The following is a 21025-nucleotide window of genomic DNA, read 5'->3' on the forward strand; positions in this document are numbered from 1 at the left end:
CACCTGGGACCTTCCCTCAGGGTCTGTGGCCCTCACTTAGATCCCGTCTCCCCATGACCCGGTGACCTGGCCCTTGAGAGGAAGCTCCCCTGGGCACCAGTTGGGCAGGACTTCTCACCCACGGGTTGGAGACGGGATCTCAGTGCTGTTGGGCAGCAGGGATTGCTTAGGGCCCATCTGGATGCACTGACTGCTCTCTGTCAACCAGGGTAAAGAAGTTGCATGTAGATGCGAGGTATTAAAATGCATAATATGTGCCAAAATCTGAAAAAGAGTCCAATGAGGGAAAATCAGTCCTTTTTATAGCACATTTAAAACTAAGTGAGGACCTCCTTGAAAATCTTAAATGTTTCGGAGTGAAATGAAACGTTCAGAAAGAGACTCAGGGCTAGAGAGTGTCTCATTACAGCATCTAATTTAAACTGTGAAATATAGTTTGCTAATTATTTATTCTTCCTTTTTGGCCATACGATGCAGCTTGCAGGGTCTTAGTTCCTTGAGGAGGACTAGAACCTGAAACCCTGTGGTGTAACTACAGTCTTAAACCCTGGACCGATAGGGAATTCCCCCAACTTTCCTAACCTTGATGCAATATTTGGTCATGGAATGAAAAGATAAACCTTGGATTTTGTTAATAACTACATATCTAACATTAAGAATAAGACAATATTACTATATTTAAATATACTTCTCTGCTGTACTGGCTCTTCATTGCTTCACTGGCTTTATCTAGTTCTGGTGAGTGATGACCACTCTCTAGTTGTAGTACGTGGGCTCCTCATTACGGTGGCTTCTCTTTTCTTGCAGCCCAGGCTCTAGAACATGCTGGCTTCAGTAGTTTCACCTGCTGGCCTCTAGAGCTCTGGCTCAGAAATTGAGGCTCACAGGCTTAGATGCCCCTTGGCATGGGAAATCTTACCAACCAGGGATCAAACCTGTGTCTCTTGCACTGCCCAGTGGATTCTTTACCACTGAGCCTCCAGAAAAGCCCTCATACTTTTAAATACAGCTATTATATACAGATTAGAATAAATCTTCTGCATATTACTTTCTGCTTGTATTTTCATTTTTTTAAACTAGTATACTGAGCGGCTGAACTGAACTGAACTGAAGATAATGTTGAGGACTCGCTGGTAGTACAGTGTGGATAAGAATGTGCCTGCCAATGTATGGTGCACGGGTCCCATCCCAGGTCCAGGAAGATGCCTCAGAGCAACGATGCCCAGGCACCACAGCTACTGAGCGTGAGTTCTGGAGCCCGGGAGCCGTAACTGCTGAAATCCACACACTCTAGAGTCTGTGCTCCAAAACAAGAGAAACCACTGTAATGAGAAGCCGGTACACTGCAGCTGCAAATTCAGAAAGCCTGCCCACAGCAGCTCAGCAAAGACTCAGCAAAACCAAAGTAAATAACTTAAAAAAGACATAGAATGAAGACAAACTACGGTAATACAAATCGATGCATTTTTAATGTCCCAAAGATGCAGAAATACCGGTGCATAAAAGAAAATGCGAGTATCATCCCAAAAGGTGTCAAAAGGCATCACCTTAGAGCAGGAAAATGGCCACCCACTGTAGTATTCTTGCCTGAAAATCCCATGAACAGAGGAGCATGGCAGGCTACCATGAGGTCGCAAAGATCTGACACAACTAAGCAACTAAGGAGCAGCAAACTCCACACACAGCAGAGTGAGCTCTGAAAAACAAATCTAAACCTCTGATTTACCTCCTGCAGATTCTTCGGTGACTTCCAGTTACTTTTGGAATAAAGCCCTAAATCCAAAGACCTTGTAGAAAACAGCCTCTACCTGGCATTACCCCTCTTCATTCCCTGTGTCCCAGTTAGATTGGCTGACTTTCTGTTCACTAAATACCTTCCTGCCTCAGAGCCAGCACTCAGGCTGTTCTCTCTGCTTGCAACACTCTTCCATTTCCCACCTTGCCAATCCTAAGTGTTTCTTCCTCATGGAGACCTTGTGTGATTTCTTGATGTACATCAAGACTTTCCGATAAATCTCTTAGCACTAGGCCTGTTTCAGAGCACAGGTTGCAATAGTAACTTTAAAATGACGGATGTAATTGGGTGGCTGGCTGCTAGACTGTAAGCTCCATTATGTTCACTGCTGTCTTCTAGTTTGGGGCCCATGTTGACACTCAGCACATTTGGATGGAAAGAAAAAATAGAGAGGTCTTCCTTGTTTTAACCAGTTGTGTGTTTACATTTGCATGTGTGAGTGCATGGATCTGTAATTCCATGGTTTTATTACAGAACATCATCTCATAAGCATGTTTTGTGCTTTGTAACAGTTGAAATTGTGTCTTAAGTGTTTTCCATGCCGTTAAGTTTTTTTCTACCTCATCACGTGAATGATGGAAACAGTAGTAAGAGTATTGACATTGTGTGGTTGATGGGAAGAGCGAGTGACCCTGTACAGTGACCATTTATCCTATAGTCATGTCCGACTCTTTGTGACCCAGTGGGCCATAACCCTTCAGGCTCTTCTGTCCCTGGAACTCTCCAGGCAAGAATGTGGGAGTGGGTTACCATGCCTTCCTCCAGGGGGATCTTCCTCCCGGAGATAGCAACACCATGTCCCCTGCATTGCAGGCAGATTCTTTACCGCTGAGCCTCAGGGCAACCCAGATACCTACATATGATACTGCATATTATAGTGTTCCCTGTGCATTCAGAAGGAGGAAGATAGTAAATTAATTTGTGAATATTTTTCTGTCCATCTATCATGTCTGTCTTTCCGTGGCTGACAAAAGATCTGGGATTCTACATCTCCATTGCACTTTAGCTTTCTTGTATTTGTTTCAGGTATTCTCTGGGATCTCTGTCATGCACTTTGCTGCTCTGGTACTTAAGTTGTCAGTCCCAACCACCTGACCTCAGGTGCTGTTGCCTCATTTCTTAATTGTTTGATGTGCATGAATTCATAGAATGACAGAGTTTTCTCTCCAGTCAGATGGACTCAGATCTTTCTCTGATGTGCTGTTATGTTGATGATAAGTTCATCTGTGTAAAGTCTTTAGAGTAATGCTTAGTGTGTAGGAAGTGTTGAGACACCTGTCATCAGTGAGATGATGTTATAATCAAAACAATGTGTGTTCTTTAAAGCCACTGGGACTTTGTCGTCTCTGAAGACACCAGTCTTGTAACTCATCTAGATAATGAATGTCCCTCAGTGTGTACAGTGTAACACTTCTGCATAGAGAACTCACTGATTGAATTTATTTGTATATTCTACATGTATTGTCCATACAAGTGACAAATTCATGTTGATTGGAAGATGTCATAGTCTTATGAAACAACAGGAAAATTACCTGAATTGATCATTACCCCTCTAACCTCTTCTCAGTTTGTATGAAAATAAGAATCCTCCCGAGCGCCTGTTAGTGAACTGTGCTTTCATTTCAGATACAGTTGACCATTGAGGATGTGGACATCAAGTTCACTCCAGAGGAGTGGGAATGCCTTGACCCTGCTCAGAGGGCCTTGTACCGGGACGTGATGGTGGAGACCTACAAGAACCTGCTGTCTGTGGGTGAGGATCACTTCCCTGTGAAGTTGGATTCTGGTTTGGGGGTATCTCTGCATTTTCCCTCTGTGTCTCTTGGGAGCCCTTGTTTTGCTTGACTGAGTTCATAGCTTCGTCCTGTCTTCAGGTAATCTGCCCACCATGTGATACACAAGTTTCTACACAGCTTCAGTATTTATAAAGCTGATTTCAAACTTTAAAATATCCAATTCCGTTTTCTACTCCTGTGTTCTTGGTTCAGTAATTCTTGGAAAGGAACTTGATACATGGATGCCTGTGTGCTCAGTTGGTACAGTTGTGCATGACTCTGCAACCCAGTGGACTGTTGCCCACCAGGCTCCTCTGTCCATGGGATTCTCCTGGCAAGAGTACTGGAGTAGGTTCCCATGCCCTCATCCAGGGGGCTCTTCACCCACAGGGGTCGAAGCCGTGTCTCCTTTGTGGCAGGTGGATACTTTACCTTTGAGCCCCGGGGAAACCCAGGTATCTGCATATTATACTGTTTCCTGTGCTTTCAGAAGGACGCAGATAGTAAATTAATTTGTGAATATTTTTCTGTCCGTCTGTAATGTCCATCACTTCTTGGCTGACAAAACAGGTGGGATTCTACACCTGGCAATGCAGGAGGCGGTCTAGGTCCTTTCTAAAGGAGGCCTCTGAGCTTGCTTCTAGTCTGACTGGACACTGCCCTGACTGTGAGTGCCCTGACTGCCTATTGTGAGTGTGAGGCTTGCAGTACCAGAAATAAGATAGGGGACAAATCTTGAGGTTTTTGAACCCTTGGAGGGATCCTGGCCTACTCAGCTGCAGGCTTAGCAACATTATAAGTTTTGTAAGACAAAGAATAGTATTAACATGCAACCAGAGCTGCTGTTTGCTCACAGATTGCTGATGATATTAATTAGTGTTTTGGGATTATAAGGGGGAACCCCAAATTGCAATCTTTGAAGTCTCACCCATGACCATAACATGCTGCCTGGGACTTTTTCCCCACTGGGTCTCCCGATGGGCTGTGGCCCAGGACTTCCCAGTGCTGTTTGAGTCTGGATGTTGGTCAGAACCCAATTTGGTGATGTATCTTCTGCTGTTTCTACTTTTCTTTTATTGTTAGCATATTGAAAGTCAGCTCAATAATTCTATAATAAGTATTTGTATTATTTACTTCTACAGAACAAGTGGCTTATTTTGTTAACAAATCTTTGAACTTGAGATAAAAGTGACAACGTTTGGCAAAACTTTAATTGGCCCTGTGAGCAGTATTTGTGAGAAAAATACCACTCTGTAAGAAGAATGAGGTTAAGGTTGATGAAGTTTTTATTCCCTAATAGGAAGATTTGCATTACTACTAGTTAGCTGATACATGGGATGTCTTCCCTGGATGGTGTGAGAATTGGAAGCTTAAATTAAAGAGGGCTGTACCCTTAGAAGTTACTGAATATTTGTGACTCTCACCTGTTGAGAAAGACTCTCACCCTGCTGGGTGAGAGGCTAGATCCTTCTATCTCCTACCGTAGGGTACATAAAATCAAAGGGAAACTCGCTCAGTCATGTCGGAGTCTTTGCAACCCCATGGACTATAGAGTCCATGGAATTCTCCAAGCCAGAATTCCGCAGTGAGTAGCCTTTCCCTTCTTCAGGGGATCTTCCCAACCCAGGGATCGAACCCAGGTCTCCCCTTCATTGCTAGAGGATTCTTTACCAGCTGAGCCATCAGGGAAGTACAGGAGGTACATAAAGCGATCTTAAAATTATCTGAAGGGAAGTTACAACTGGAAACAGATTTATGCAATTAGTGACAATGGTTGTCCATATTACAATGTCAAATTATATATTAGCTGATCAAATTCTCACTTTTTAAGTGGGCTCTCTCCTGCGCTGGCCCATGTCTCTTAACAGTGTCCCCCACTATCTTTCTGTCTTCATTATCTTTGTCCTGTTGTGGCCTTTCACCCCTCCCATCCCTCTGTCTCCCTCTCCATCAGCTAGTCCCCTTCTAACTTCCCCTGTCTCTCAGTGGGGAAGGGGAGCCCAACTTCCCCCACTCCTGCCCCCACTCTAGCAAATTTCATTTCCCCTTCAGATTCTTCTGATCAAGTGAAGACCCCCATTTCCCCAGATGGACAATGTATAATTTTCATCATCCATCTGCCCTGGTTAATCACAGTCAATTTGAGCACTGTTTGCTCTGTATTTTAGATATAAAACTGTGACTATTGAAAGGGAAGGTAAGTTTTTTGACACAAGGATTGCTGTGATATTCTTTAGACTCCGGAGAAAACTGGTTAAAATGATTTTTCCTTTATTTTTTTGAAAGTACAAAACCATTTCTTTTTGCATATGGAATAAAAACAGCTAGCTTCTTAAAAGCCCTGCCTACAGAAAGGCTTGAAGTTAACCTTTACCAGGGATCCCAGATGACTCTAGTGGTAAAGAAGCTGCCTGCCAGTGTGGGAGACATAGGAGATGTGGGTTCAATTGCTGGCTTCTGAAGATCCCCTGGAGGAGGATACCAACTCCAGTAGAGTCAGAGAGACATTTTAAATCTGTCTGGATTTATGCATGTCTCAGAATGTGACTTTGATTTTGGATAATATTGCTGAGATTTATTTGTAAATGAGCTCTTACTCAATTGGCTTTAAAAGAAAGGAAGCACTTGGGCTTTGCTGGTGTCTCAATGGTAAAGAATCCACCTGCCAGTACAAAAGGCAGGTTTGATCCCTGGTCCAGGGAGACTCCACATACCACAGAGCAGCTAAGTCCATACACCACCACTACTGAAGCTCACGTGCTCTAGAGCTCGTGGTCCACAAGAGAAGTAGCTACAATGAGAAGCTCATTCACCACAACTAGAGAGTAGTTCCCGCTTGACACAACGAGAGAAAGCCAGAGCAGTCATGATGACCCAGTGAAGCCAAAAATAATAAATGAATTTTTTTTAAAAAACAGTAAGTGCATACAAATCAATTAGAAGGGAAATTAATCTAAATGAATTTCAGGTTCATGTGAACTGGGAAATATTCAATGTTAAATACCTAGTATTAATGTTTGCTCATCTAGTTCAGACTTCTCTTGAGTCATCCACATTGTGTAATACTTCTGTTGTATTACATTGAGAGATTTAGGACTATTGATGAATATGTTTGGTGCTACCCTGAGATGCTCTCTATAAGAAAGCAAATGTTTTTAGAAGTTATCAGTAGTATTTATGTTCACTAATACAGAAAATGCAATATAAGCACAGTTCATGGTTGCTTAAGGAAAGTAAAGTGTGTGTTTTCAGTGAAAGAGGTGTGAGAAATGAAATTGAGTTGGATGCTCATAGCAATGAGTGGAAGTAAGTGGAAGCTGGAAGCAAGGTCTTTGTTTCCCAGACCAGGAGTCCTGACCATTGGACCACAGCAGCCAGTAATTAGGACTAAGGTCCCTAGTCTTGCCTGCCTAGTCAAGAAAGAATTCAGATGAAGAGGCACAAGGTAAAGAGTAAAGGAAAATGTTTATTGAATGGAAAAGTACATGCAGAAAGGCGTATGGGGCTAGCTCAGAGAGAGAGCCCCACCTTTGGGAAGTGTCAATTCTTTTTAAAGGTACAGTTTTCCAGGTGTTCGTGTCCCCTCTGGCCAGTCACCTTCCTTTGTCCCCTCTGGTTAATTTGTCTTAGGCCCCTCCCCTGGTGTGTGAACGCACACCCTAACCAAGCTGTATCTCGAAGTGAAGTCTTCTGGGAGAAGCAAGACTCTTTATGGCCTGAATTATGCTCTGACTGACCTCAAGCAACCTTTCTGCACATGTGTAGTGTCTCCGTTAATAGACAGGGTTTTTTCCTTTGTCCTTGCCGTGATTATTCCCTTGAGGTAGGAGACAAAGACTGGCTATTTACCTTGTATTTTTTGGCTATAGATTCTTCAACTGGAGCCCATCTATCTCTTATCTCAGGGAATGCAGAGAGAAGAGTGACTGATTGTAGATTTCCAATCTGGAGCCCATCTGTCTCCTATGTAAAAATTACATTTTATTAGGGAAAAAGAAATTCAGTCTGACTTACAGGTGGCTGTTTACAAATGAAAAAAGTGATTTTTAATATAAGGAGAGAGGTTTATGGAAAGTGGGCCCCAAGAAAAGAGGTCCCAAAGGGTAGGTCTTTCTATGATCTGTAGCAGTGTGTCATTTGACTTCTGTCAGTGTTGTTGCTTGATTTTGGGGAGCATGTGATGAGGTGTTTCAAAGGGATCTGATTCCTCTTTGTCCCCCTTCTGTGCTGGATTCCATGGGATGTCCACTCTTTGGTCCATGTAGAGCAATGGTAACACTTCCAGAGCTGCAATCCCTGGAGCCAGCCTGGTTCTCTTCCTATTTGCTGCACTTGGGAGACCTCACTGGAAGAAGGAAAGAGAATGGCCAATCTTTGATTGCATTTGGTGTCTCAGATCCTACACAGAGCTGTCTTCAACCTGTCTTCCTGTTCAGAACCCTCAGCTATTCCTGTTGTTACTGGTTTTACCACAACCTTCAGGAATGTGTGTAACAAGAATGTGGTTTGGATCTTCTGTGATTGTAACTCAGGGAGCCTGTATGGACAGCGGACTCTGAGATCTTCTCTTCGATCCCGTCTTGCATATATGAATCAGGCTCCAGGTTCCAGGCTTCCGTCCATGCTCATACTGTACAAAATGACCCATGCTCATCCACTGAACCACATTTTCAGACACGACTTCTATTGATATGTAGAGGGGTGGTACTTGGGAAACCATTTATAGGTGAGATGGCTGAGTAAGGCCGTTAGTTACCCAGAGCATTTCTTGCGTCTCACTTGACCTTATCTTTTTAAAGTCCTGAAATTTGTTGTAACCTTTTGTAATCTGTTCTGCCCAAGTGGGCCCTGGTGGTTAGGAACGTGTATGAATCTGTAGGTCTGGGTTTCACTCCTGCTTTGCTCTTTACTTTCATGTGCCATGGAGTTATGCTCATGAACCCTGGGAATCTACTACCTTTATTTGAAAAATTGAGGTAATTCATGCTTTTAGGTGTCATAGAATTTTGACTGTTTTATTAAAAAGGTCAGAAGTTAACTTTTTTTTGTTTTCCTAAACCATGTGGTGCCAGGAGCCAGCACAGGAGATCCCAGTCATGCGGAGAGACCTGGTGGGCAAGGCAAGTCAGGTCTTGAGGGACAACCCCAAAACCAGAATCTGTCTGTCTTATTACTTCATGACTTTCACCAACTCCTCTGACATTAACAGGGGGCTATCCATGCCCACCTTTTCTAGAAAAAGTTAACTTAGAGCTCCAGTTAATAGTCTCCTGCATATAAAAGGAATGTCTCAGCTCAAACCCATCTGATGGCTCTCTAACTTGCCTGACAGGTTTACCTGGACTTTTACAACTTATGATTGTTTACAGCCTCCCAACCGCAAGAGGCATGGGAAGCTTAAAACATCTTAAAGATATAGAGCTTTTTAAAGAGCAAAAAATTATATTGGTGAAGGGCTTCATTGTTGAGTTAATGATTGCTGCCAGGCCTCCATATCCTTTATCTTTTAGGCACCTGGAAAGATATTAATCAATGTAATTGGGATGTAGAAAAAGGAATATAGTAGTTTTGATGTTAGCAGTAGACTTTTGAGTTAATGAATTTTCTCTGTGTTATAAATCATTGTACTCCTCTTTCTTTGTTATAAATCATTATATCCTTGCTATATAAGAATGTAACTTTAGTGCTTTCTGAGAGTGGCACCAGACTTGGGAAAGAACAACACTTTTAGGGCAAATAAGTTTTCTGGTTGACCGACCCTTATCAGAAAAGGGCCATAAAATGCTAATAGGCCTCCTGGCCAGAAGATGAGGTAAATCACCTAAGACCTGTGTATACAGATAGGTATGCAGAGAGAAAGCCTGATCTCAATAAGGGTCAGGGCTGCTGACCCTGCATGACTTTGTATTTTCCATTATTCTCTATGTACAGCTTAAGGTATATAAGCCCCCTGGAAAAATAAAATTTTGGGTCTCACCTCATCATTGCTTGGCTCTCCCGTGTCAATTCTCGTTTTCTTTCTTTCTCTCTCTTACTCTCTTTTTCAGGCTGATCCCTTGGAGTGCAGGGGTGTGCTGTGTTCACTTCTCTGCCTGGGCTTCTAAGACCCACGCGAGAGGGAGCCCAAGGCGGGGCACCCTCCACTATTCAGGCGGGTGCATGTGGCCTACGTGAATGGTGTAAGTCCCTTGTCTTGGGACTTTATTGGCTTTCTGTGTAAACCAAGGAACATCAGCCTTTCTCTCCTCTATTTTCTTAACTGCAACATTCTTTCTTATCTCTCTCTATATCTCTAAAAAATCCTTATTTCCTTCTATATCTCTAAATAAATAAATCTCTCATCACCAATGCCGTCCATGCTTAGGATACCCTGGATCCAACCAGGGCTGGTCCCCGGTAATGTGGGAGGCGGGATCTTAGTTCTCCACTCAGGGATGGAATCTGTACCCCCTACAATGTAATCGTGTAATGGTATCCACTAGACCATCAGGAAATTTGCCTCAAAGGTTCAGTTCAGTTCAGTCGCTCAGTCGGGTCCCACTCTTTGTGACCCCATAAATCACAGCACGCCAGGCCTCCCTGTCCATCACCAACTCCCGGAGTTCACCCAGACTTGCGTCCATCGAGTCAGTGATGCCATCCAGCCATCTCATCCTCGGTCGTCCCCTTTTTCTCCTGCCCCCAGTTCCTCTCAGTATGAAAGTCTTTTCCAGTGAGTCAACTCTTTGCATGAGGTGGCCAAAGTACTTGAGTTTCAGCTTTAGCATCCTTCCTTCCAAAGAAATCCCAGGGCTGACCTCCTTCAGAATGGACTGGTTGGATCTCCTTGCAGTCCAGGGGACTCTGAAGAGTCTTCTCCAACACCACAGTTCAAAAGCATCAATTCTTCAGCACTCAGCCTTCTTCACAGTCCAACTCTCACATCCATACATGACCGCAGGAAAAACCATAGCCTTGACTAGACGGACCTTAGTCGGCCAAGTAATGTCTCTGCTTTTGAATATGCTGTCTAAGTTGGTCATAACTTTTCTTCCAAGGAGTAAGTGTCTTTTAATGTCATGGGTGCAGTCACCATCTGCAGTGATTTTGGAGCCCCAAAATATAAAGTCTGACACTGTTTCCCCATCTATTTCCCATGAAGTGATGGGACCAGATGCCATGATCTTCATTTTCTGAATGTTGAGATTTAAGCCAACTTTTTCACTCTTCTCTTTTACTTTCATCAAGAGGCTTTTTAGTTCCTCTTCACTTTCTGCCATAAGGGTGGTGTCATCTGCATATCTGAGGTTATTGATATTTTTCCCAGCAATCTTGATTCCAGCTTGTGTTTCTTCCAGTCTAGCGTTTCTCATGATGTACTCTGCATAGAAGTTAAATAAGCAGGCTGACAATATACAGCCTTAACGTACTCCTTTTCCTATTTGGAACCAGTCTGTTGGTTGTTCCATGTCCAGTTCTAACTGTTGCTTCGTGACCTGCATACAGGTTTCTCAAGAGGCAGGTCAGGTGGCCTGGTATTCCCATCTCTTTCAGAATTTTCCACAGTTTATTGTGATCCACACAGTCAAAGGCGTTGGCATAATCAATAAAGCAGAAATAGATGTTTTTCTGGAACTCTCTTGCTTTTTCCATGATCCAGCGCATGTTGGCAATTTGATCTCTGGTTCCTCTGTCTTTTCTAAAACCAGCTTGAACGTCCGGAAGTTCATGGTTCATGTATTGCTGAAGCCTGGCTTGGAGAATTTTGAGCATTACTTTACTAGCATGTGAGATGAGTGCAATTGTAAGGTAGTTTGAGCATTCTTTGGCATTGCCTTTCTTTGGGATTGGAATGAAAACTGACCTTTTCGAGTCCTGTGGCCACTGCTGAGTTTTCCAAATTTGTTGGCATATTGAGTGCACCACTTTCACAGCATCATCTTTCAGGATTTGAAATAGTTCTACTGGAATTCCATCACCTCCACTAGCTTTGTTTGTAGTGATGCTTTCTAAGGCCCACTTGACTTCACATTCCAGTGTCTGGCTCTAGATGAGTGGTCACACTATCGTGATTATCCGGGTCGTGAAGATCTTTTTTATACAGTTCTTCTGTGTATTCTTGCCAGCTCTTCTTAATATCTTCTGCTTCTGTTAGGTCCAGACCATTTCTGTCCTTTATCGAGCCCATCTTTGCAGGAAATGTTCCCTTGGTGTCTCTAATGTTCTTGAAGAGATCTCTAGTCTTTCCCATTCTGTTGTTTTCCTCTATTTCTTTGCATTGATCACTGAAGAAGGCTTTCTTATCTCTTCTTGCTATTCTTTGGAACCCTGCATTCAGATGCTTCTTTTCACAGCTATTTGTAAGGCTTCCCCAGACAGCCATTTTGGTTTTTTGCATTTCTTTTCCATGAGGATGGTCTTGATCCCTGTCTCCTGTACAGTGTCATGAACCTCATTCCATAGTTCATCAGGCACTATATCTATCAGATCTAGACCCTTTAATCTATTTCTCACTTCCACTGTATAATCATAAGGGATTTGATTTAGGTCATACCTGAATGGTCTAGCAGTTTTCCCTGCTTTCTTCAATTTGAGTTTGAATTTGGTAATAAGGAGTTCATGATCTGAGCCACAGTCAGCTCCTGGTCTTGTTTTTGTTGACTGTATAGAGCTTCTCCATCTTTGGCTGCAAAGAATATAATCAGTCTGATTTTGGTGTTGACCATCTGGTGATGTCCATGTGTAGAGTCTTCTCTTGTGTTGTTGGAAGAGGGTGTTTGCTATGACCAGTGCATTTTCTGGGCAAAACGCTATTAGTCTTTGCTACTTTTGCTTAAAATGCATATTTACTTCATGTCATGGTTATTGTGACATGTCTCTGTCTGCATTACATCCTGTATATTGTTAGTTTACAGTTCGTTCTGAAGAGTTTGTCTCTGACTCTAGTTAGTAGGTTTTCAAATAAAATTCCTCTTCTATAGCGGATTCTTTACCTCTCAGCTGTAAGGAACGCCCCAAAGCTTGTTCCTTTACATGTGTCTTAGAGCCGATGAACTCAGTAAGTGAAGGATACTGTATAGATAAGCAGTTGCTATACTGAGTGGCTGCTATTTAAGTAAAGATTTCATTTATTAATTCTTTGTCATTTAAAGATGACAGTCTTTATGTCTTACAAAATATAACTCACATGAACCACTTGTTATAAAATGCCTGTATGTCTGTTTACTTGTAGATTTATAAGAGGTATTTAGAAAAGTGTTCTATCTTTTTTGTAAAAATTATTTTAGGGAATTCTCTGACAGTCCAGTGGATAGGATTCAGCTCTTTCACTGCAGTGATCCTGGGTTTAATCCATGGTTAGAGAAGTAAGATCTCATAAGCACTGATGGGGAGGGGGGCTGTTTTAACAAATTCTTTATTTTCACTATGCAGTATTTGTTGAACAGTTGTCAACTGCTGTTTATGTTTTAGAGTATTCGTTAGAATGCTCCCTTTGGATCATTTTGATCCTTTTTTGCTTAGTCACTCAGTCATGTTTGACACTTTGTGGTGTCATGGACTGCCAATCTCCCCATCCATGGAATTTTTGCTATTTTTTTATCCTCAATTATGAGACAGAAGTGTGTTTATTACCAAGTAGAATGAGCTTTGAGATCATGGTGGGAAAATATCTTCTTCGTTGAGAATTGACATGGGTTTGCATACAATGAATGTTTTCCTGATTGTGTCTTTCAAACTTGGGTACCCTAAAATTAATTTGAATTCTGTGTGATTGCTCTTTTCTTTTTTAAAGAGTTGTTTTCCAATAGTGTTCCTTATGTTTTTAAGTTCATCATTGGGGAGATTCATAATACTGTTCAGGATGGGTATGACTTTTGGTATAATATCATGTGTTCAACAGGAAAAAATTTTTTATGAATTGTAATTAATAGGATACCTATGGTTCTTTATATCTTGTAGATGTGTCTCGTATAGATATGACCATGAAATTACAAGCAAAAGGAAACAGTGGAAAAGGAGAAATTTTTCAAAGAGTGATATTTGGGAGAGCCGAAACTTCTGAAATTAAAGATTTTTTCCTCAGGCAGATACAGGAAAATGTAGATGGTTGGGAGAGTCTGTGGACAGATAATGAAAGAAGAGACAATGGAATATCTATATCTCATAACAAAAATCTCACTGATGGAAGAGATCATCCGAGTAGAAATGATGCAGGAGATAAGCCTGTTGAAAGGCTCGGATCAAGCTTTCTTGATGAATTGCAGATGCTTCCGTCTGAAGGGACAATTTTTGAATGTAGTCAAGTTGTGACGAATATCAACAGTAGTGCCTCAGTTTTGCTAATTCAGAGAACTCATCGTGTCCGCAAAGGCAATTCTCATAAAAATGAGTGTGCTGTTATGCATCCCTCAGAACAGGCCCCAGACCCAGGAGGACACAAGAAAAAATCTTACAAAAGTAATGAGTGTGGCATAACCATTCTTCAGGACTCAGAACTCACTAGACATCAAAGAATCCATACAGGAAGACTACCATATAAAGCTGACGTATGTGATAAGACATTTAACGATAATGTGAGCCTTGCAGTTCATCAGAGAAATCGTACTGGAGAGAAAGCGTATAAATGTGATGTATGTAGCCACAACTTTAAACAGAACACAGCCCTTCAAATACATCTGAGAGGTCATACTGGAGAGAGACCATATAAATGTGATGTATTTGGCCACTGCTTTAAGCACAATGCACAACTTCAAAATCATGGGAGAACTCATACTGGAGAGAAACCATATAAATGTGATGTGTGTGCAAAGGCCTTTACTTGCCAAGAAGGCCAGGCACTTCATCCGATCCTTCATACTGGAGAGAAACCATATAAATGTGATATATGTGGCCATGGCTATACTCGAAAGTCACAACTTGGAATTCATATGAAAGTTCATACTGGAGAGAAGCCATATAAATGTGATACATGTGGCCGTGGCTATACTCGAAAGTCATACCTTGGAATTCATCAGAGAGTTCATACTGGAGAAAAGCCATATAAGTGTGATCTCTGTGGACAGGCCTTTACTCGCAAAGACAGCTACACAGTTCATCAGATCCTTCATACTGGAGAGAAACCATATAAATGTGATGTGTGTGGTCGTGGCTATACTCAAAAATCACACCTTGGAATTCATCAGAGAGTTCATACTGGAGAGAAGCCATATAAGTGTGATCTCTGTGGACAGGCCTTTACTCGCAAAGAAAGCCACACAGTTCATCAGATCCTTCATACTGGAGAGAAACCATATAAATGTGATGTATGTGGCCGTGGCTATACTCGAAGCAGACAACTTGCAATGCATTGGAGACTTCATACTGGAGAGAAGCCATATAAATGTGATGTGTGCGGCCATGGCTATTCTCGAAAGTCACAACTTGTAATTCATCAGAGAATTCATACTGGAGACAGTCCTTATAAATGTGATATATGTGGCTGTGGCTTTACTGGAAAGACACAACTTAGAATTCATAGGAGGATTCATACTGAAGTGAAATCTTACAAATGTAACAGCTGTGGCAAACTTTTTTTTGCACTGTCATCCTTAAATAAACATCAGGCAGTGCAAACAGATGAGAAAGCATCCAAATGTAATTTGTGTGGCAAAATGTTCACTTCCAGGTGTTACCTCTCAATTCATCAGAGAAGTCATACTGGAGAGAAACCATATAAATGTGATACATGTGGCCGTGGCTATACTCGAAAGTCACAACTTGGAATTCATCAGAGAGTTCATACTGGAGAGAAGCCATATAAATGTGATCTCTGTGGACAGGCCTTTACTCGCAAAGACAGCTACACAGTTCATCAGATCCTTCATACTGGAGAGAAACCATATAAATGTGATGTGTGTGGTCGTGGCTATACTCAAAAATCACACCTTGGAATTCATCAGATCCTTCATACTGGAGAGAAACCATATAAATGTGATGTTTGTGGTCGTGGCTATACTCAAAAATCACACCTTGGAATTCATCAGAGAGTTCATACTGGAGAGAAGCCATATAAGTGTGATCTCTGTGGACAGGCCTTTACTCGCAAAGAAAGCCACACAGTTCATCAGATCCTTCATACTGGAGAGAAACCATATAAATGTGATGTATGTGGCCGTGGCTATACTCGAAGCAGACAACTTGCAATGCATTGCAGACTTCATGCTGGAGAGAAACCATATGAATGTGATGTATGTGGCAAGGCCTTTAGTGTAAATGGAAGCCTTAGAATTCATCAGAAAATTCATACTGAAGAGAAACCATAAAAACGTGATGTATGTGGCAAGGCTTTAGGGTAAAAGGAAGCCTTACATCTCATCAGAAAATTCATACTGGATTGAAAGCATATCAGTGTGATGTATGTGGCAAGGTCTTTAGTTTCAAATCAACCTTAACTCTCCATCAGGCAGTTCATACAGAAGAGAAAGCACAGAAATGTATCTATGGAGCAAAGTCTTCAATTCCAGCTGTTACTTTGCAGTTCATTGGAGAACTCATATTCGAGAGGTGTTTGTGGCAAGGCCTTTAGTCAAACTGCAAACCTTGCAGTTCATCAGAGAATTCATTCTGGAGAGAAAGCATATGAATGTGTTGTCTGTGGCAGGACCTTTAGTCATATTGGTAAGCTTGCAGTTTATCCAGAATTCATACTGGTGAGAAACCATATAAATGTGTTGCATGTAGCTGATCCTTTACTTGAAGTGCACAACATGGAGTTCATCAGAGAATTAATACGGAGAGAAAACATAAATGTGATCTCAATGTTGAGGCTTGTAATCTAAACACAAACCTTGCAGTTCATCAGAGAATTCATATTAGAGAGAAACCTTACAGTTGAAACAATGGTTACAAACTTTAGTGCTCAGTCAGCCTTAACGGAGAGAAAGCATAGAAATGGGATGTATGAGGCCAGTGTTTTACTTGAAATGACCGTCGTAGGAAGCATCAGATAATTCATAGTGGAAAAAACTATTAAAAATGGAACAATTGTGAGAAGCATTTTAGTGCAACTGTAATGAGTGTGATAAAGCCTTTAATCTGAGTTCAGGCCTTATAATTCACCAGAGAATTCATACTGTATAGAAAGCGTACAAATGAAATGAATGTGGCAAAGCTTCTAGTTCATGTTCAGCCTTAACTGACCATTTGGCAGTTCATACAGTAGAAAAGCCACATAAATGGAAATTATATGGCAAAGCCTGCAGTCACAAGGATCATCTGAGAATCAGTACTGCAGTAAAAACATACAAATGTAGTGACTGAAGTAAAGTATGGGAGGTTTTTGACCTTCCAAAAAGTCAAACTGGAGGAAACTGCACAAATGTGGTCGATGTGGCAAAGGCTTGATTCTGTATTCAGATCTAACCAATCCTCAGGTAATTAATTCTGAATTGAAATCTTACCCATGTAGTGCATGTGGTAAGTCTTTTGGACGGCATTCAGTTTTTTACAAAACACGAGAAAATGTCTACCGGCAAGATTCCATACATTCAGAGTACAGTCAATCCCTCCAGTGGAGGAAATCATGTAAATATGTGCAGCCAGGATTTCAATAACAGGCTGATGATTCCCATCATCAGAGAATTCATAATGCAAAGAAATCTTATAAATGTGAGTGTGACAAATCCTTCAGGTGGCATACAGGCCTAAAAAGACATCAGGTAACCCATACTAGAGAGGACTTCCAAAGATAATCAACGTGGCCAGGCTTTTTGTTTATACCTTAGGCTTCTTGAGAATATTCACACTAGATAAAAACTGTATCAATGTAATAAGTGTGTTGGGTTTTTAGGCAACAATCCAAATTCAGGCTTCAGTAAAGCAGTCATTTTGCAGAGAAAGCTTACATGTGACATGAGTATGTAAAACCTTTACTTGGGGTCACATCTCACCAACCATCAGATCATCCATACTACAGAGAAGCTTACTAGTGCAGAATATGTGGCAAGGCTTTTAGGTGCTCCCTGTATCTCTGTGTTCAGCAAATACTTTATACTTAGAAATGCAACTTTTATGGCAGTTGTCACAATTACTGCTCCCTCTTTAGGTATCTAAGAACATATATCCTGTAGATAAACCACACAAATACAATATCTGTGGAAAGAATTTTACCCAAACATCAATATTGGGAAACATTCTGGAGCAATGCTTTACAAATACAATGGAGGTGGAGAAAGTTTCAGCTTGAGTTGAAGTATTAGACAAGACTCCATAGTAGAGAGGAGTCTTGGAATTAGATGGCGAAGGCCTTTCTGCAGGTTTCAGAGTGCACTAGACTTCAGAATATATGTTTCAGAGAAACCACACAGAAGTAATGTGCACATTAAAGTGTTAATGCAAAGATCAAAATGATGGAAGCTGAGAGGGCAAGCTTACAGAAATAATGAGTTTTTTCATGAGATATTCACACCATGGGTGTGACTTATGCAGGCCAGGAACTACAGATACACAGAATTTGGAAATACGTTTTTCCTCAAGATTTCCCCCAAGATTCATATCAGGGAGAATCCTTAGAATTGTAATGACTTTCGTAAAATTTTGGGACAGTTCTTACAACAGATCACACAAGATGATGCATTTTCAGTTCAAAATCTCAAGTTTTCCAACAATTAACCTCCTGTGTTATGGCAGTATAATTATGTTAAGTATGTTGAAACTTCATGACCTGTGGAAATGATTGCTAATCTTCAGTGTATATTTAATTACTTGAGTTTTCTTGAGAAGGTGATGTTATTTTTTGTGACATTTCCACAAGGTTTGAAAACTTTTATAGCTTTCTTAGGGAGTTTCATGATGGCCTTTGCAAAGAAATCAGTAAGATGAAGGGGCAGACTTCATTAGGTGTGCTTCATTAATATCCATCTTTCAGGGGTAAACAGGGACACTAAAATATCGAATTCAATGGTGTGTGAATTAGGATCAACGAGGGACAGGGAACCATGTCAAACCATGATATAACTCAGCATGCTCATTATGTTCAGGATGCCCTTCTGTACACAGGCCACCGTGGTTATAGGACTGAATGATGTACCATCTGCCTAGGCAAAGAGCAACCTGGACATTAAGGGACTTGGGCTTTTCATGGGAGGGGAATTGACAGGTTACTGAAGACTGATCACGTGGGAGAAATTATAGCAGGGAAATGCTGGTCATCTCCTTTAACTAGCGGTTGCCGTTGCATATAAATGATTAATGGAAACTTCTTGGAAATTGAAGAAAATGGGATCAAAAGAACCAGAAAAGTAGGCGTGTGTATCTGTTTCATCACTGGTTGCTGCCATTTATGTTGTACTTCTGTTTTCCTCAGAATATATCCTAAGTCTTGTGATCTAATAAAATTTATATCATCTTTCCCATAATCCTGAATGGATCATGTTTCTTCCAACAACACAGTCTGTCGCCACCTCAACTTCATAACAGAAACTAGGAATGTACCAAAGGCTCTCCAGGTAGAAAGAATGTAGAAGAATTTCTTTTCATGATGACATCAAACAATAGACAGTTTTGGAATTATATATTAATGATTTGCACTTCAGTTATTACACCACATTCTGTCCATAACGGGACAGTTATATTTCCAATGTCCGCTTGTGCCAAAATGAAGCTAATAGCATATGCCTAATTTACATGAAGTGAAAATAAGAATAGTAAATGTGCAAAAATTAGGAAATAAAAAGCTTCAGAAATAAGGTAAAAAGTGATAGCTCTTTTTGAGCTGGGAGCATTCGGAAGTAAATTATATTTTGTATTCATTTGTTTTTGGTCGTATAGTTGTAGCTTACAGGATATCTCCAAAGCATGTAGGAATTTCCCAGACCAGGGATCTGTCCCATGTTTCTTATTTGGCAGGTGGATTCCTTACCACTGAGCACCAGGGAAAACCCAGAAATACTTGAGAATCCACACTGTATGATGGGAATTTTTGTTTGTTTGTTTGATAAACTAGAAATTTCATATATTCAGTTCCCAATATGTTGGATCTTGTTACGTTGCAGTCACCGAAAGAACAAGGTGGAACCAAACCCTAAATTTGGTTTGGATTTTGAGACGAATCACGCCATATGTTGAACTCTTATGAGAATGTTAACTGCTGAAGCTTTCTAGTTGAAGCATGGTAGCCTTCCAAGCTGTTCGGTTCAGTTCAGTTGCTCAGTCGTGTCCGACTCTTTGCGACCTCATGGACTGAAGCATGCCAGGCTTCCATGTCTAGTTTTGAAAATTGCCTCTCTTTAGGTATCTGAGAATATATATTCTGGAATTAAATCACACAAATACAGTATTTGTGAAAAGGATTTTACTCAAATGTCTAAGTTGGGGAACATAACTGGAGCAGTGCTTTACAAATGCAACGGGAGTGGAAAAAGTTTCACCTTGGATTGAGGTATTAGGTAAGACTCCATAGTGAAGAGTCTTGGAAGTGGATGGGCAAGGGCTTTCTCTAGGGTTCTGAGTGCACTAGACTTCAGGATATATGTCTTTCAGAGAAACCACACAAATTTTGCACACTGAAGCTTTAACCCATTGATCAAAACTGAAACGTGAGGATTTATATGGAGAGCAAGCTTGCGCAGGTAATGAATATTGTGTAGTTTTTTACATCAAATATTCACCTTGGACATAATGAAGTGATTTATGCAGGTCAGAAACTACAGATATACTGAATTTGGAAACACATTGAAGAAAACCATATTTCCTCAAGATTCCCCCCAAAATTCATATCGGGGTGAATCCGTATAGCAGTAATGAATTTGGTAAAATTTTGGACTTTCTTACAACAGGTCATAGAATTCATTTTAAGAATAAGTCTTAAGTTTTCCAACAATTAACCTATTAAGGCAGTATAGTTATGTCAAGTGTGTAGAAACTTAATAACGTGTGGAAATGACCCATTATCTTCAGTGTGTATTTAATTGCTTGAGTTTTCTTGAGAAGGTGACATTATTTTTCATGACATTTCCGCAAGGTTTGAAAACTTACAGCTTTCTTTGAGACTTTCATGATGGTCTCTGCAAAGAAATGAGTAAGATGAAGGGGCAGACTTCCTTAGCTGTGGTTCATTCATATCCATCTTTTGTGGGTAAACAGGGCCACTAAAATATCAAATTCAATGGTGTGTGAATTACAATCAGTGAGGGACGGAATCATATAAAAAGTTAAGACATCATTCTTATTGGCAGGAAATGGCAACCCATTCCAGTACTCTTGCCTTGAAAATCCCATGGATGGAGGAGCTTGGTGCAGGCTACTATCCATGGGGTCGCAAAGAGTCGGGTACGACTGAGCAACTTCATTTTCCATAGATAGGCCACCGTGGGTTTTAGGACTGAATGTTGTACCATCTGACCATGAAAAGGGCAGGCTAGATATTACGGGACTTGGGCTTTTCTTGGGAGGAGAGTTGACAGGTTATTGGGGACTGACTATTTGGGAGAAGTTATAC

The 21025-nt window shown here is 41.0% G+C and overlaps 2 protein-coding genes across 8 annotated transcripts in view; both read left to right on the plus strand.

Annotated features, from left to right (window-relative positions):
* The window catches only part of LOC138419208 (zinc finger protein 665-like), a 33469-nt gene extending 14525 nt beyond the window's left edge, over window positions 1-18944 (plus strand). For all 7 annotated transcript variants that reach the window (XM_069551685.1, XM_069551690.1, XM_069551686.1 and 4 more), the window contains 2 exons: window positions 3422-3548; window positions 13510-18944. In XM_069551685.1, coding sequence (XP_069407786.1) covers window positions 3422-3548; window positions 13510-15851 — 2469 coding nt within the window. In that variant the 3' untranslated portion in view covers window positions 15852-18944. The remainder of the gene's footprint in view (window positions 1-3421; window positions 3549-13509) is intronic.
* The window catches only part of LOC138419209 (zinc finger protein 665-like), a 203334-nt gene that overhangs the window by 70597 nt on the left and 111712 nt on the right, over window positions 1-21025 (plus strand). The gene's annotated exons all lie outside the window — the stretch shown is intronic.

Source organism: Ovis canadensis, chromosome 14 (assembly GCF_042477335.2).
Source record: "Ovis canadensis isolate MfBH-ARS-UI-01 breed Bighorn chromosome 14, ARS-UI_OviCan_v2, whole genome shotgun sequence".
Taxonomy (NCBI): domain Eukaryota; kingdom Metazoa; phylum Chordata; class Mammalia; order Artiodactyla; family Bovidae; genus Ovis; species Ovis canadensis.